This window comes from Cimex lectularius, unplaced genomic scaffold, assembly GCF_000648675.2.
Source record: "Cimex lectularius strain Harlan isolate CLEC.00 unplaced genomic scaffold, Clec_2.1 scaffold1, whole genome shotgun sequence".
NCBI classification, from domain to species: domain Eukaryota; kingdom Metazoa; phylum Arthropoda; class Insecta; order Hemiptera; family Cimicidae; genus Cimex; species Cimex lectularius.
This window is the reverse complement of record NW_019392813.1, coordinates 494,528-512,780: the sequence shown is the minus strand read 5'-3', so window position 1 is coordinate 512,780 and position 18,253 is coordinate 494,528. Positions and strand designations below refer to the sequence as shown.

At 37.6% G+C, this 18,253-nt stretch overlaps 2 protein-coding genes across 5 annotated transcripts in view; one reads left to right on the top strand and one right to left on the bottom strand.

Annotated features, from left to right (window-relative positions):
• LOC106661050 overlaps positions 1-18,253 on the bottom strand; it is a 39,583-nt gene that overhangs the window by 14,207 nt on the left and 7,123 nt on the right. For 2 of the 4 annotated variants that reach the window (XM_014384154.2, XM_014384162.2), the window contains exon 1: positions 13,548-13,682. The exons of the other annotated variants lie outside the window; for them this stretch is intronic. The gene's annotated coding sequence lies outside the window, so the exon portion shown is untranslated. Of the gene's footprint in view, positions 1-13,547; positions 13,683-18,253 lie in introns of those variants that run through there. 4 annotated transcript variants of the gene reach the window in all.
• LOC106661080 (pickpocket protein 28-like) lies at positions 3,012-16,930 on the top strand. The gene is made up of 11 exons (XM_014384231.2): positions 3,012-3,078; positions 8,594-8,841; positions 13,623-13,826; positions 13,892-14,048; positions 14,481-14,629; positions 14,726-14,927; positions 15,743-16,013; positions 16,072-16,131; positions 16,211-16,403; positions 16,487-16,578; positions 16,646-16,930. Exons 1-11 carry the CDS (start codon positions 3,031-3,033, stop codon positions 16,867-16,869), a joined length of 1,848 nt encoding a protein of 615 aa, XP_014239717.2. The 5' UTR covers positions 3,012-3,030; the 3' UTR covers positions 16,870-16,930.

Sequence of the window (18,253 nt, the reverse complement as noted above, 5' to 3'; positions counted from 1 at the left end):
ATTAAATTCACTAATTTCGTGGTCCGCTTGACCAATTAATATATTACAATTAATTAAGGTTTTTAGTTGAGATAAAAAAGTCAATGGCACGAGCGGGATTCGAAAAATGGCAAAAAGGAGGGAAAATTCAAAAGGTGGGGTGGAGATGGGAAGTTAGTCCCCGAGCGGATCGAGGTCACGATAGCTCAAGTGGTAGAGCAGCGGCGTATCTAGCCGAAAGTCGTGGGTTCGAATCCCGTCTGTGACACAAATTTTTCATTTCGAAAAAAATTGTGTATAATTAATTGAGTACCTTAATTAATTTAACATAAAGGAAATGTCAAAATATTTCAAGTGCAAGAGCACTGTCGGAAAAGGCTAGATGAGAGTGAGGAGAATAAAGATGAGCCAAATACAGATGATTCATTTTTAGTGCAACTGGGCGATTTTGAAATTATTAAATTGTTTGGGAAAAAATATCAGACACTTTACATCTAAACTAGCAATGTTTGCCAAGAAGGGGACATTGTCTACAAGATAACATCACCTCCAATTCAAAAGAGAGGCCTTGATAAATTGATTGAAAATATTTCGGCTTATTGAAAAATTAAAACTTAAAACTACAAATTAAAATTAAATAGCACATTTGTAAATTATAAAACATTTTTGGTCTTGTGGATAAAATGTTGTCCTTAAAACTTGTAATTTGTAAACTTGCAAAGTTATAATTTGTACTGATTTTGCGCGGTTACCGCTTATTGTACTTTTTTCCTGGCTCCATGTTTGGAGGTTTGCAATACGCGTGTGAATTTGAGTCCCCGGTGTGCCGGTGTTCTTCCATGGAAGAAATTCATTTTTGAAGGGGGTTGGGACCAAATTCAGGCTCGCTGGGATCCGATCCCGCGCCAGGCCTTCCATTGACGAGTGCCGTGTCGATTTTTTCGATTGCGGCCACCGGTCCCCTTAGGCGTCAGAAAAAAAGGTTCACAGGCGACGGTGGGAATTGAACCCACGACCGCGGGAATTAGTACTGTTTATTACAGGAGAGAGATTGCCCAAAATTAAGTTTCAGATACCTTATAAAGGAAATGAGTGTGGTGGGCAGTGTGACTTTAGGGGTGAATTTACCCACGAGGTTTTAAATTTTTGTAATACATTTGACATCGTCAGAAAATTTTCTTTCTTTTAAGTCACAGACCTGCGCTAGGTCTCATTTTTTAGACAATTTTACTCTGAATAAGACGGCTTTTTTTAAATGTTTTCCTAGCTTCAGTCATTCATCTGTAAATTTAAAAATTTCGGGGTCCTGTTAATTTTTGCACTTTTTATGGAAACGGGAGCAGGAGTGGTTGTTTTTCTATGAACACGTAAAAAACCACCTTTTTTGCCTAGAAATCGCGAATAACTCGAAAACGGTTGAAAAATCGGGGAAAATGGAAGGTGACCAATGAAAGCTTATTAAAATCGCGCGCCGCTCCAAAGACGATTCCTTGGCTCCACAGTTCAATTTTGAAGTTTTTGTATAAACTGCAAAAAAATTATCATGTTCCCGATTTTTTTTTAAATTTACTGATGAATGGCTGAAGCTAGAAAAATATTTAAAAAAGCCGTCTTATTCAGCGTAAAATTTTCTAAAAAAAAGAGACATAGTCTGTGACTTAAAAGGCAGAGAAAATATGCATTTTCTAAGTTGGCCATTTAGACTTAAAATTGAAATTTGGATAAAGTCACTCTGGTTGACAGTATGCGTATCGTTTCAGCTTCAAACTAGTCTGCGACTGACTAAATTGCCTAATGGTAGGTGAACACAAAAGGTTACCTTGAAGTGGGTTCCGGGATATTAAGGTATGGAAACCAACAAGCTGACCAGCTAGCCAAAGTAGGGGCTCTTGGTCACAACTAACCAGTGCTAAAAGTTGGCGCTAGTAAAACGGATCGAGAAAGAAGCACCACGTATGAGGCAAGCTAAGAGATTCGTAACCTGCCAAAAAGTAAGGCGAAGGAATTATCTCAGTAGGCAAGATTTGAGGGAGATTACCGACCAACAGCATCTTAACTACCATCTAAAAAAGATGAGCAAATAAGAAACATGGTGATACGGTTGGTGGTCTATACGGTGTAGACAATTCTCACAAAAAGTGCGCGAAGAGACGGCGAAGAAAGTGCTTAGTTTTGTGGGAGAAAGCGTACATTCCGCGGTATGGTCATAATCATAGTGGCTCCAAAATAGAAAACGAGAGAGTAAAGGTGCAATCCTAACTTGACCTTTCAAAAAAAAAGTCTTGTACTTTATCGTATTTTGTCTCGAGGATGAGGGTATCAATGTGATCAACACTTGAAAATTATTTTCTTGACTATCCATGCCCAACAAGGCAATTTTAGTCTTCAACAGAGACATAATAAAGTGTTACATACATTAAATTAGATAAGATTAATTTTAAATTCCTAATTTTTTTTCAATATAATACGCATTTTTGTTCGTTGACCTCGATGATGCGTTTAAAAATGAAAGTAAACAAGTTTTTAAATAAAATCCTAACGCATGTGTTGTATGTCTAAAATGAAAATTGCCAAATTACGATGTTGGAACAGACGTAAAACTTGAATTAAGGATTTAACGATGACAGTTTTAACTAAGTCGATTAATTTAGAGGCTGCACGGCTATACAACGTACTTATGTCATGTCTCATACCTCGATCAAAATCGTCAGAATACTTATCTGAGTATCAATTAAATTAGTATTAATTAAAACAAGGGTCGATCCGTATCAGTTAGAGAAAATTGGGCGGAGCGGATCGATTTATCGGTAATTAAATGTTCGACCAATGCGGAATAACTAAAAAAAAGGCTTAATAGTCATGCAAAACTAGACCATCCTTGAGAAATTATTGTGCATTCAGTCAAGTTTCCGGAAAGCTTCAAAATCAATTGTTCGTGCACAACCTATTTTAGTTCTGATTTTATTTATACGCTGTAATAAAAAAAAAAACCTTTGTTAGGACATCCTCCTATATTTCATTGTAAAAAATACACCTCTTTTAGGAGCTGCCATGACAGAAATTTCTCTGCAAGCTGAAGATAAGCACAAAATGGTCAAGGTAAACCTAAAAAAATATATAAGAAAAAGGTTATACGAAAAAATCTTTTAACAGGTTTTTCCCCTTTTTTGGAGTCGTAGATTTTGTCTGTTTATTAGTAATTTGATCGATCGTCTCGACCTGCTTATCATCACCGGTTTTCCAACGAATTTATTCATTTCGTCATCTTCAGTTTGGATTGCCCAAAGATGGGATCTGAAGCACGCCTGAAAGACCCAAGACAGAAATAATAGACCAAAACGATCACAACCTGTTTATCTATATGTTCATCACCCCGAGGAAAGTTGAATCGTACGGGGTACCTGCAGTCTAGTCGTTTTCAATCGTTCCGGACAGTGCATTAAACTGTCCGAAAGACCCAAAATAACAAGGCTAGGCGGACCAAATGATTGTTAATGACCAAATTTCAGTCTCATCACCCGCATACATAAAAATATTACAATACTCATTAGTAGTCACTCCTATTCGCGTTAATCACTATTACTGACAAATAAGAGGTCGCAAGATAAATTCAACCATCGGTTATCTGTAAAGGTATGAGATGAAAGGTTTCTGGCAGGAATCGTTTGTGAAAATTTTTGGCTACTTTGATGGCATATTGGATATTAATGTCGTTGTGAGGGGGTAAGATTGTATAGATAGAAAGTAGAGTTGACGTTGGCACGGAGCATTTTGGATTGTAAGGTTTGGATTATAGCTTGGAACGTTTGATTCGATTGTCTTACGTCCAGTACTCAGGGTTTTGCAGAATCAGTTTTGATCGTTGTAAAGGTTTTTCTAATACGTCTGTAGTAGGGTTTTTTTTGTATCTTAGAGATCACGGCATCTTAGAGATCAAAGGATGACAGTGCCGTCCTCATATGGGTTAAGAATGGTTTCAGAAAGGATAGGAATGTCTGCGGTGTATGTGTATAATAGGATGGGTCATAAGGAACTTCCTTGGAATACCCCTGCACCTGTGATAGCCGGCTGAAAGAGAATGGCCATTAATGAGTTTTAAGTATCTGTGTCGGTTAAGTAGGAATTTAGGATCAGTAGGATGTAGGTACTCTCTTAAGCTTCCAGGGCAGCCTCGAGTGCCACACCCGATCAAGGCTTGTTTCACATTTGGGAATCCACGAGAGCTGCACTCCTTTCCTTCAAGGCTTGATGATTTAGTAGAGATGATGCCTGCAACGCGATGACATTCTGAATAGTGGTATGAAGTCAAACTGTAATGTTAAAAGGAGGCGGCCTGTTTTCGACCTTGCACACCGCGATCAGAATTGATCTGTCTTCACAATTTTCTAGAGGCTTCGTTATGCTTAAGAATTTTATCAGACCATAAAGCTTTGTTAAGGGTTCCCGTGCGTATCCTCCAGGCGATCCTTTTCCTCCTCCAGGTATGGTATGGTGGAAAGGATATTAGGAAAAGGGGTTTGTATTCCCCAGGCACTGCAGCCTTATGGCTTATTGTACCTTCCTAGTTCCTTAGTTCAGTCAAGGAAGTATCAGGTCACTGACTGTTGTTGCTCCAATTTGATTCCCTAAGTCTTTTCCGTACGTTAGGCTAAACCTCCACTGAGCTGTTGCTTCGCATTCGAAGATGATATGAGTGGCTGTTTCCTCCTCCTTATTACATAATCTGCAGATGGGATCATCGCTGTATATACCCATGTTGTGTAGATGTTTTCTCAGATACCAGTGACCGGTTAGTAGTCCCGCCACTCCTCTGAGTTTTGCCCTCTCCAACTGCAGCAGTGTTTTTGCCAATCTTGGTGAGGGTTGTTTCATCATAAGTTTACTATGTCTAGCACCGCTAGAGTTTATCCATTTCTCTTTTTGTTTTGCTTGGATCCATTCTGCGATGGAGGATTCTATGTTTGTTCCCAAGGATAGGTTAGGGGCATATGTGTGGTCTTGCAGATCCTCCTCTGGCCAGTTTGTCTGCTTCCTCGTTACCAAAAATTCCCCTGTGCCCTGGCACCCAAGATATCATCAGGTTGTTGTGTTTTCCCAGGTTTTGGAGATTTTGGATGCATTCACTGACTATTTTTGATGTAATTCTTTTACATGCTAATGCTTTAATAGCTGCTTGGCTGTCTGATCTTTGATTTTTTTGTCAGTGTAACCTCTTCTAAAATTTTCCAGGGCACTTTCCTCCTCCAGGAGTACAGTACATTCCCGTATATTCGGTCATCCTAAAAAGGACAATGAGGATCTTTAACGTCCGCACCTAGCCTATTCGGCCTTATCGGACGTTTTGATTCTCAAGATGAGAGCTGACGCATCTCCGCATACGACAGGATGGTGTTACTGCCGCAGCATTGGTGTAGAGGCAGCTCAGCACCGAAGAGTCAATATAACCTCGCCCCCCGCTTGTCCTTTCCGAGTGGTCGGGTCTGCATTGAGCATCAGACCGTATGACGCGCGCAAAGGGCTACCTAAGCCGAAATACATCAGCTCGGTCTCCCGCGCACTCCCTAGAAGGCAGAGAAGGCACTACATCTCCCGAGTATTGGGGCTTCCCTAGCGTAGAAAGTACTAGATACCTCCAGGAGTAGGAATATCAGCCTGCTAGCCTTTCGCACCAAAAGAGCATTGTCCCACCACTATCTTTTCCAAAAAGTGTTCCATATTCTTCTTCTTCCTGGCAATATTTGCACAGGCTTATTTTTCCTCCTCCGAATTTATGCATATGCCTCCGGAGCCTTCAGTTACCAGTCAGCAGTCGCGATAACATTCTAGTCCTTGTATGTCCTAGGTTTAGTCCTTCTACCGTTTCTGCAATAGTCCTTGGCCAATTGCTGCTCTGTTTTAATTGCTCCTCTTTGTGCGGATAGGTTATTGGGGCCACGAGTCACCGCATTAGCAAGTGAATTGTGGCTCTAGCCTCTCCGTGGATGAAGGTGAACTGGTGGTCAAGAATAAGGTTGCGGTAATAAAGGGTGAGGAGAATGTACATAAGCAGCGGTTTTTCTAGGTTTTGCAACTGAAGTGTGTTCGTTAGAAATCAAATTAACTTAGATGAATAAAATCAATGAAAACAGACATATCAATGGACCTGATTTTTTTGTTTAAATAAATACTTTCGCTTTGGAATTTTTAACTTAAGGGCATACATTTTAATCACACGTGCTCCACCTAAACATCAAGTGACTTATCGACGAGATTAAATTTACGCGAAAAACAGATAGAATCTCATGTCCATATGTATTTGCACGCTATGTTTACCGGGGGACATCCAATATACAAAGGGTTTCATTTATTTAACGTTTATTACCCCTAGCTTACTTGACAAAGTCTGGTTAGATTTGTACCGGAAGAATAATTGTAAGAAGACACGAAACTATGACAATTAGTGGAAGGATTAAGGATCAGATCGAAAGATGAGAATGATGAGCTTTGACGATTCGTCTTAAGAGTTTTGGATGTTTGGATGTGCTGTATATTGGATGGTTTGACAGAACCCCACAGCTTTGTATGCCAAAAGTAGTCGAACTAAAGTTTTACCTTCCGTATTAGAGATATTCGTAACTGTTAACCTGTTTGATAAAATGTCCTTGGATATTAGAGGAAGCAAGGTATCCAAATGCAGATACTAAAGTTTGTTTGTTTTGCTACTGCTACAACAGATTTCGATACTAGAATTATTCATAGATGTCCAGTTTTTCAGTACATTATTTCTTAATTCTTATGTGAAATCATAAGCAAGCCTGATATGGCCTATCTAAGGTAACTTGAGGAGATGGCATACCTCCTTGCTGCTGATGTACAGTGGGAGACAAGCCTGTTTTCTCAATATGGAAAATATTTTTTGCATCATTATTTGATAAGCTCAAGGTGTCTTGGAAAAGGATGTAGTGATGGTACTGGGATGGGTACGTACGTCAGCAGTGTATATATTAAAGGGTTTGGACTAAGATGGCTGTTTTGATTGACTTCGAGTATTTTTCCTACAGTATCCTCGTTCAGTTTACTACTTTTTGACAATGTTTAGATGTTCTGTGATGGTCTAAGTGGCTGTACGCCCGAATCGGTCAAAGAAAATTTGATAAAAAGTTGGTTTTGTTATTGTTATAATATATTTCGGCCCTGGAAAAATTCGTAGCTATCCAGATCTTTAGTTAAGTTCTTTTCTCCTTTTGCCTGTGTGGGGATTCTACAACTGCCTGTTGTCCTAAGCACCTAAACTAATCAGCTTGTGAGTGATGTACAATGGGCCACAAGTTGGTTTTCTCGAATGAATGTAATTTGCAGTCGTCCTAGTTCAGTATTTACCACCTTTTGACAATCTCTAGATGTTATCGGGTGGTCGAAGAGGCCCAGCCGGTCAATGTTGGTACGAAGTTAGTTTTACCGTAATAACAAATTTCAGTTCTAGAAGTAGCGGTCAGATTCTTCAGTTAAGTACTTACCTCTTAATTCAGCTTTCTAGGTATAGTCAGTCCTAGGTCTCTAACTCATGTCAGAGGTTCCTTGCTGTTGATGTACAGGTTATGTCAAGTCTGTTTTCTCTTATACGTAAATCATCAGTATAAATGGTAAAGGATGGGACCAAGATGGCCAGCTTGGACTGATCTGATTTCCGACACCTCAATCCAATAAAGCATCGGTAGGAAATGTAGCTGTCAGAATCTTCTAGGTATAGTCCTAGGTCCCTAACTCCACTGGATGTCGGAGGTGCCTTCTTGTTGATGTACAGATTGTGGCAGGTTCTCTCAACGTTGGAAATGACTTGGTTGATAGTCTTGATCATACGTAAGTCAGCAGTAAAAGTAAGAGATGGGAACAAGATGGCCGGCTTGGATTGATCTGATTTCCGAGTATTCATTTCTACACCTCAATTGATCATATCGATAGCCTACGCCCCATCTAAAGCCACAAATCCACTAGTGAAGATGGCGAAAAGCCACAACACGTCTGACAGTCCAAAACAGTGATGATAGACCAAAATGATCGCTAACGTCCAAGCTGTAGTTTCTTGTCTTCTTAATGTCTTAATAAAACCTAACCTTTAGACTTATCAATTATAATCATCAGCATTAATCACCATAAACTGGCAATTGCCGAATAAATCATAAGTAGCACTACAGACTGTGAAGCCATATGCGGTCTAAGAGTTGTTGAATACTCTTTTGCCTGCAGTTTGATCATTACTCTTACTTGGCTGGTTTTTTTCCTGATATATGTCGGAAAGAAGATTGTTTTTCTGTTATAGCACGAGATTGATTAGATTCTGGGTGTTTCTTGATGGGTGGGGGCTATGGGAGCCAGTGGGAGCAGAGAACGTTTGAGTCTTGTAGTCAAAGTACAAGAATTTCCACAAAGATGCTACCAGATATCTTTAAGAAACATGCTGGATTTATTACAGGTCGATGAATGCAAAGACAATTAAACATCTTTGAAAGAGGCAGAGAGTTGAGAGTATGCCGTCACAGGGGGTCAGTGCAAAACCATTGGGACGTGTTTTACTCAGAATATAGCGATAATTTGGCAAACAGCACCGCGTGATAAAACATAGTAATGTTTTCAGGATGTGACACCGGCGGGAAAGGGTGGGGAAATGAGACGGCGCCCTCGCGGCTCGTCACCTCAGGGACCGGGAGTGATGAACGGTGAGGCGGACAGGAAGGAGGCATGGGGCTCATCCTCCAAGGAGAACATACCCCGGCGGAGGGGCGTTTTCGCAAAAATCGTCGACCTCGCCATCGAATACTCGGAGACCTCGTCCATGCACGGACTGAAGTACGTCGGCGACCGGAGGCTCACCCTTGCCGAGAGGTGAGTCCAGTGTGCTCTCGACCTTCTTGCGTCAAAAGGATGACTTCTTTTAACAGGTTTAAACAGGAAAGAAACATCTAAACCAAAGATCTTTTAACATTTAATAAACAAAATCGTTTCAACCGGCAATAACATTTAATCACAAAAGATTCGAAGAACACAAAATGAAGGTGTAGTTCAAGTGTGGCCTAATACAAAACTTTCTTGATTCTACGAATAGTTATAACTCAATTATACGTTGTTTTTACACGAGTAAAATAGCTGAACGACATAACGCAACTGACAAATCACAAACAGCGGAAATAAGCGGACCATAATAATCAAAGATCAAATTATGAAATGACAGCGTACAAATTATCTTCACATCTTCAGATTCATCGTTTCTGCATTGTACATTCTTCATTTATCACAAATATCAATGTTCGACGTGTGTTGTACAAATTTTGACGAATTTATTTGAAGTTATAACAAAAACTTTTATGATTTTTGTTTATTTTAAGACAGATGAGACGATAACTGTCACGAATTGGCCAATTTTGGAAAAATAGGGAAAAAAAATGGCGGACAAAAAGCCAGTTTTAATATTCAAAATCGTTTATTAAAGAAGAAGGCGAGAAAATTTTAGAATATTAATCAACATCAAAGCCAACAAATCAGATCTTTTTCAAAAAATTTCACAAAGCAAGATATGATGTTTCAAGAACTATACTTATTTCTAGCAATTTATCATTTTCTTCTTCGACAGAAACACATCACTGAAGATGGCGAGAAGTCTAACTATTCTTTTCAGTTTTATCTTGTCAAATTGTAAAAAATTGAGCCTACGAAGGTTTAAAATGTGTGTTGGCGAACTTCGATTCGAAATTGCACAATGGGCTACTTATCGACAAGCCAGGCCGATTGTTTTCCTCTTGAATGTCCATAGTACGTTGTTTTACTTTCCTTATTCGGGAAAAAAAATTAATAGCTTAAACCGACTGCCAAATAAGAAGGGAACAATTAAAACTACCAAGCCTGCAATTAACAGGGTATGGGTTTCGCGATTACATCAAAATTGCACACGTGTTCGGCCCATTTTGATCACTTTTTTAAAAGAAAGGGTTCATTTTTTGACTTGAAACAAATTTATGTCCTTAGGCATGATTAAAAGTTATCACTCAAGGTTAACATTGTTAAACCTGTTTCCTGGCTGAAAATCAGATAAAAAATCTGTGTTTTGCTATATAAAACAAACCAAAAATTCTATTATTTGTTTTTACAATTGAAAAATATGAAAAAATAAAAACAAATTTTCCTAATAACATAATAGAGCTGTATATTAAGAAGATAACCTTTTTAAAATTAATAGGATAATCCAAAAGTTAAAAAAAAACTAAAATTTCAACCAGAATTTAAAAAAAAACCTTTATTCTGTTTGAACAGAAATATCCATGATGACAAAAAACTTAAAGAATTTTTACTTTTTTAAACAAACCAATGCAGTAAATCAGACATAAGCCGAGATAGTCACTTAATTTATTTTTTATGTACTAAACATGTCAGGACTGAAATTTCACATACGAAAAATACTAAAAAAGATCTGAACTTTTGAAAAATTCCAATCATCGACCAGTACCAGACCACACGCAACGGTGTATTGTCTCCGTTACTCAATCAACTATTGTCTCAAAGCGCCCAATGACCTATGATTCACCTCTTCTACGGGATTCTTGTACATTTCGGCTGATAAACATCCGAAAAACTTTCACTTGATCGATATAAAGTTCTTGGTTTCCCTTGAGGAAAACCTATACAAGCTTGTAAATAAAGGAACTCGGATAAGATAAACGCTAGTGAAACTCTGCTCGATTATTTCGCCTAAATTGATGAAACTCTGGCTTTTTTAAAGTTAATTTTTGTAATTCTTTTCTTGAGCGGAACGAATGCCGCTCGGGTTTTCTAGACATGAGGCAAGCCTTCGTTCAAGGGTGGTCGGGCTCGCTCTGGAAATCCATCGTTCCATTCATCCGAGGTAGGTCCCGCATGGCTGCATCTTGGGTCGCATTCTCTGTTCAGTATAATCTGCAGACTATCGAACTCCTCATACAGACGATACAGCCGTACTTTCAGCAAACCCAGTACCTCCAGAAACCTCCAGGACCGTCTCTCGTGTTTGGAAAATGGTTCGAGAAATGGAGGTTCGGACATTAATAACCTTCATCACCTTTCGTCTATTCTAATACAACTCTGCTCCTCTCCCATCAACCAATTTCTTCCACTATTTGGGACATCGAAAAAAGACTGCAACCCTTACACTTAACTCAAAAAAATAGTACTGAACGCGATATAAACAACTCAAAAAGTTTAATTGAGGACAGATCGACTCTAACGTAATAAAACCTCTAGGAACTCCTCAGAAACCTCCTGGATCATCTCTCTCTCGAGTTTCGAATAATGGTTCGAGAAATGGAGGGAATCCTCGAGCCTGCTACAATACAACTTGATCCTCTTTCACTATTTGGGACATCTACTAAAGACCTGGAATCCTTACACTCAAGGAATAGTGCTGAACAGACGATATAAACTACTCAAAAAGTCTACTTACAACAAAACGCCTCCTTTACTACACTTCTACAATCAAACGGAATTTAACTGTGGGATTCAACCAAGCCAACCTCCAAAGAATCAAGTCGCTCCAGTCCAAAATGGTTCGAACCATTGCCCAAGCTTTCTCCTTCGATCGTACCTTACTATACAGACCTTCAAATCCCATTTGTCCTCGAAACCAAAAAGACATCGGTACAGACGCTTCCATAAAACCCCCATTCCAACCCCAGCATCTCGAACCCTTCCCAATAATCTTCTAAGACAACTAAGCTCCCTGGTGAGGAAAGTAAATAGTCCTGTGTTAGGAAATAACAAATTTTTATAACTTGCTAATCAGACTGGCTGAATTTTACCAATTTAAATCAATCCTCTTTGGCCATGTTTTGTCACAAAATCAAGTAGGCAGACGAAACAATAAAACCATTTTAAAAAAGCACCTATACATAAAAAATAACCGAACTAATACAAAATTTGTGCGTATAAAAAAAAAATACCCGGCAGATTTTAATGAACTCATGCTGAACTGGCATTGGGTTACATTAAGTCTTCATTCGCCGGTATGAGCAGTTCAACTAACACGCGAGTAAACACGGACCCTTCAAGGGACCCAATGCCCCTCGGCATGAGTTCACCGACTCGCTGAAAAACTGCCAAAATTCACTGTCTACCGTAACATGTGCTTGAAGTCCAACCATCCGTCAATTAAAAATCCATGTGCTATGCCGGGATTCGAACCTACAACCGCTACCGTGACGAATACGACGTACGTTCATCAACTCGGCCATCTCAAATCCCCCCTTCAATGTTTCATTTGTACCATGTACATTTTTACATTTAAAAAAAATTTAATTTGCGTCAAATTATAGGACAGACAAAATTTTACATTTGCAATTATTCCGTGAAAAAAATAAAAAATTACCACAACTTAATAATTGAAAAAAAAAAATAAAATTTAAAACAATCGAGGTTGTCAAAATATGATCAAATAAAGGAGGAAAAATTACAGTGAATACTATAAAAATGTAATGTATGTTCTATGTCTCAAATTTGCTAGATTTTATTTAACAATTGAGTTGGCTGACTTATCAATCTTATTATTAAATCCTCCCAAAGGCTTTAACCACTCTGAGTTCTTCACTTCTTTTCTTTCACTTTTTTCTTTATTTTTTTCGAATTTCCCGTCGGTTTAAATATCCTAGATAGCAATCTTAAGGCATCTATTTCAGGCGAATGTGTGAGATGTGAGGTAATAGCTTTTTGCCTTGTCGCCAAGAAATATGAAGCGGTTGGGTTGTCATACAGGAAATACCCTTACAGTTCTATTTACTAAGTCCTATTTCCTCGGTATACAACGGCAATCCTTGTACGTGTATAGTTTTATTGTATGGTTTGATCCAACCACGGGCTCGACCATGGAGCAGTTCGAGCCAAAAGCTCCATCCCAATCCCACAAAATTTATCCTGGTCGATCAAGCAAATATCCACACAATAATTTTTATGTAAGTTTTTAAACGGCAGGAAAGTCTTTTAAGAGAAGAAATTATACATAAATACATATTAAAACTTTGAAATTTCGAGAGAAAAAATACACCTTTCTTAAAAATATATTGATGATTTTTTTTTCTAAGTTTATTGCGAAATATTATAATAAACGATTAATTTTGTTCTATCGGGACAGTCGATTTTTAATATCTAAAATAAAAAGCGTAAATATTGAAAAGGGCAATTCATCAGTCAGTTTCAACTGTCAGTCTAAAATTGATCAATAGTAATTTTATGTTGTGCAAATGCGAAAATAACATCAGCCAAATTACTTTTAGAAACGATTACAAACCAAATTTGATTAAATTTTCATTCTGAAACACACAATAAAAAATTATCTTCCGACGGTGGCATATCAGCGTGTTTTACAAGATTTATGTCGATATGACGGGCAAAACTAGTATGTTAAATGTTTAAAAATTCAATTTATAAATTAATGAATTGATTGATATATGACTATTCTTCTATGTTCGCCTTAAGATTTGTTTTTATTGATTAGCATTGGTGGATTAATTTTAAAAAATTAAAAACTACTGTTTAATAAAGTTAAAATAGTTTATAGATATAAAAGCACTCACCTAAAAGATCGGTTGTTGTTTATAGATCCCTCCTTTCCTTAAGAATTCGACCTTGTTTGTATGGTTCAATTTCAGATATTTTTGGGTTTTCGCTTTCTTCGCCGCTGTCTCAGCTTCGATTTATTTTATAACGAACCTTTTCGACAAATTTGAGCAAATGCCGGTAATAACATCGCTTTCGCCAATGCCCAGCTCGATAAAAGACATACCTTTCCCGGCCATCACAATCTGCAACATGAACAACATGCGGAAAGATCAGACGGAGAAAGTATTCGAAGCGTGAGTTAATTTCACAGGATGTTTTTGTTTTTCTAATATCTTATCGGATTTTATTTCTCGATCAGGTACAAATTAAACATCAATGACAAAGAAGCTCAACTTGATAGGAAGCTGATATTCGACTTCTGCAGCAGAGAACCGCCGCCGAACGACAAACCGTCGCAGGTCAAAATGGCAAACATATCCAGCAATTTTGAATATATTAAAAAATTCATGACCAAGGTAAATCAAAAGTTATTAAATTCACTAGTTTCGTGGTCCGCTTGACCAATTAATATCATACAATTAATTAAGGTTTTTAGTTGAGATAAAAAAGTCAATGGCACGAGCGGGATTCGAACCCACGATCTTCGGCTTGATACGCCGCTGCTCTACCACTTGAGCTATCGTGACCTCGATCCACTCGGACTCCAAATGAAAAATGGCAAAAAGGAGGGAAAATTCAAAGGTGTGGTTGAGATGGGAAGTTGGTATCCGAGTGGATCGAGGTCACGATAGCTCAAGTGGTAGAGCAGCGGCGTATCAAGCCGAAGATCGTGGGTTCGAATCCCGCTCGTGCCATTGACTTTTTATCTCAACTAAAAACCTTAATTAATTGTAAATCAAAAGCTTAGTTTTACATAAAAAAAGTTTTAAAAAACATTTTAATATTAGATGACCCAACCTTGCCATGAACTTTTGGTCCACTGCACTTGGCACGGTGACAGGACAAGCTGTGAAGAGCTCTTCAACCCGAATCTGACCGACGAAGGCATGTGCTGCGTCTTCAACAGGCTCAAACGAGAGCACATATTCAAGAATCCGTAAGAGAAGAAATTACAATAAAAAAACGAAAAGCGAAATTTAACCATTTTCTGGAGAATTTCCTCTCATGGTCAATTGTCGAATTAATTTTATAGGAGGAATTTATCAGACCTCAATGTAACGTTTCCTGAAGATGCGTACGATTGGTCGCCGGAAAAGGCTTTCCCGAGTCAAGTGAACCCTGACAGCATCCCCAGGAGGCCAAGAGGTTCCGGAACCCACCTGGGATTAACCGTTGTCGTCAATGCAGAATTAGATAGGTACTTCTGCTCTTCAGAAAACGGTGAGGGCTTCAAGGTAAAACCTTTTTTTTCCCATTTTTATAGTTGTTAGTAGTATCTCATCAAAACTAAATTGTAACAGGCACGTCATACAATTTTTCAAAAAAAACTTTTGAATATTATGACATTGGTAATGTCAAATGTACCCATGCTTGAATGTTTTTTGGATTTAATGATAGCTGTATTTTTACGTTGTCATGGGGGTTCATTAAACGATACTTTGTGATAAGTTCGAAAAAATTTAATACAAGCGCGGAAGTTAATTTCAGACAATTTAGATCATTTCATGTCTGGAAATCGTTTGCACGTGGACAATCTGACGATATTTCGAGCATCATAATCGATAGAGCTCTTCAAAAAATTAAAAATTAATACACTCACACTATGACAATCATATGCAGGGATTTATTAAAGAAGTGGATTAAAACTTATTTTAAACGAAATGCAATTTTATTTTTGGGCTGATTCAATACGTTTTGATAGACACTGGTCACTTTGGTCCGCCGATTCTCGCTGTTTAGGAGAGGCGCATTTAAGACGACCAAAGGTCTCAAAACAGATCGACTAAACCTATCAGGGATGATACATTCCATATAAAAAAATTCAAAATTTGATCGCACATTATCAAAGAGTTTACTCTGGTGGACTATTTTATTACCTGTGGACTTTTTAAATTAAAAAAAAAATCAAAAATGTATTTAGAATTAAAACAAACTGAAGAGATTGTATAAAATAATCCCATTATCCATTTTTTCCCCAATAATTAATTATTTTGCTAAGAAGTAATAACTCAAAATTAATTATTGTCGAATAAAATGTATAAATTTGCAGATACTTCTTAATAATCCGCTTGAAACTCCGAAAGTGTCTTCGTACGCGATGTCGATCGCACCGAGCAGAGAGACGAAAGTTGTTATCGTTCCCAAACTTGTCACGGCGACAAATCAGTTGAGGAGTATATCAGTTGCGAAGAGGATGTGTTATTTTGAAAACGAAAAATCCCTTTATTTTTACAAGACGTACAACCAGAGGAGTTGCATATTGGAGTGCGAGGCAAATTTCACCCTGGCATTTTGCAACTGTGTGCTTCACTACATGCCAAGTACGGATCAAGTAGCCTGTTTTAAAGTTAGTGACTGATAATATTTTTAAAATTGTAGAAGACACAAAAACGAGGATTTGTGGTAGAGACGACACCCCCTGTGCAAAAGATGCTCAAAGTAAAAAAAATCTTTATCCAATTTTGCCACCTCTTCTTATATTTTAAATAGTAATCGATGTAAAAAAAATAAATTCCAGAGAAAATGGAGATGAGTCTTGACGATGCGATTCTCAACTTTACTGCAAATTCAAACAAAGATTTGGCCCTGTGCGACTGCAAACCGGCTTGCAACGAAGTCTCATATGGATTTGTCGTCACACAAAGTCCGATATCAAGTTCACTCGAGATAAACAAAGAGTATTACAGGGACTTCAATGAGTCCTATTTCAAGTAAGTGGGCAAGGGCGAGAAGAAAATGGGGCAATTGGTCCATTTTACGACCCGTTAACCTTCCAATCAATATTTTATTCCAGAACTAACATGGCAATAATCCACTTCTTTTACATGGAGATACAATTTACAAGCACTGTACGCGGTGTGCTGTTCGGCTTCACGGAATTTTTATGTAAATATCCTCCGATCATGTTTTTATTATGTAAACAAAATAAAATCTCGATCAAATTAATTTCCAGCCAACACCGGAGGACTTCTTGGGCTTTTCTTAGGCTTCAGCTTCCTGAGCGCGGTAGAAGTAGTATATTTCGTTATAATGAAAATATTCTATTCTTTTGTCAAAATTAAGAATAACAATACCAATGGAGGAAACAAAACAATGTTTGTGAATAGCAGGAGGGAGATTATCCTCCCTGATGATCCGTCTTTAATAATCAAAAACCCTTTCCCTTTCACACAATAATGTACCTTTAGATAATATATACTTTAATGTTAATACAGCTTTAATAAAATATTTTCAGTAATAATTTTGAGTCTGTCCGCCTTAACTTCCCAGGTTCATAAACTGATATTAAGGTACATTTTGACAAACAAAAACAAAAGGTTTTATCAGGTGTACAAATTGTAGTTGAAAGCAAGATTAAAATCAAACCTTTTTGATAACGAATTTAATTAAATTAAATCAGTAATCATAGTGAATTGAGTCTTGAGAATGTTATGATAAATCAGAACTAGTTGGCAAAAAACAAGTTAATTTTCTTTATACCGAACTGTGGAAAGACAAACAAAATGGGGGAAAAGAACTATTTGTCACGTTGAGAAAAAAAGAAAGAATAAGGATGAACTTAAAAGCCAAAAAAGTTAATTTTTTAGTAGTTTGGATGTAGTAGCCAAAATACAAAACACAATCTACTTTAATTAATATATAAATGATCTCATTTTGACATCAAATTTAATAGAAATTGTCATCTAATGTGGTTACAGGTCTAAGTTGTACATTATTTTAATAATAATAATAATATATAAAGGAATCGCCAGGAATTTGTAATGCCATTATTTGCTCTGATTTGAAAAGTGGTCTCGAAGCAATAATTTCTCGGTTGACCCTTACATCTTAGAAATTCACAAATATCTCTATGAAATCAGAACAATCAACAAACATGTGGTATTTGTTTGGGTTCCTAGTCATGTCGGCATTTCTGGAAATGAAAAAGCTGATCAACAGGCAAGGAACGCCGATCCACAAAGAACAGATCAATTTCCTCTCCGTCCAGATGATATAGTCGTTTATGTTAAAAACATTATCAAACGAAAGTGGGCGGCAAGATGGAATATCAGTAGAGATAGTATGAAAGAAATTAAGCCAGTTGTGCATAAATGGCCAACTGAGGAACTAGAGAGAAAAGAACTTGTGATTCTCTCTAGATTGCGAATAGGTCACATCAGGCTAATCCATAATAGGCTTTTAATAGGCAACAACCTTCCAATTTGTCCTCGATGTATGCGAAGTGGAGAACGCACAGTAAAACATATTTTGGTCGACTGTCCCACTTTACAACCCTTTAGGCAAAGGCTCAACCTTTCGAGTGATTTACAGGAGTTACTGGGTCCCCAGTGTTTCTTTCAAAGAGCACTTTTCAGCTTTCTCAAATTTATTGAAATTTATAATGAGATTTAGGCCTTTTCCCTAATTGTTATACCATTGAATGCCTGCTAATGTTTGAATGAGAGTTGCAAGATTTCTTTTTTCAAAAGTTTTTGAGGCTGCCGGAGCGGAAAAATGAAATGGAAGAAAATACAAATTGCAGGGTAATGAATTGCAATGCCTAAAATCGCAATTTAAATAA

What these genes read in the sequence shown, in the direction of transcription:
- LOC106661080 (XM_014384231.2), top strand. Translation starts at nt 3,031, where the DNA reads ATGACAGAAATTTCTCTGCAAGCTGAAGATAAGCACAAAATGGTCAAG. An exon ending in ATAAGCACAAAATGGTCAAG is followed by an intron (nt 3,079 to 8,593) that starts GTAAACCTAAAA and finishes TAATGTTTTCAG; the next exon opens with GATGTGACACCGGCGGGAAA. An exon ending in CTGTGCAAAAGATGCTCAAA is followed by an intron (nt 16,132 to 16,210) that starts GTAAAAAAAATC and finishes AATAAATTCCAG; the next exon opens with AGAAAATGGAGATGAGTCTT.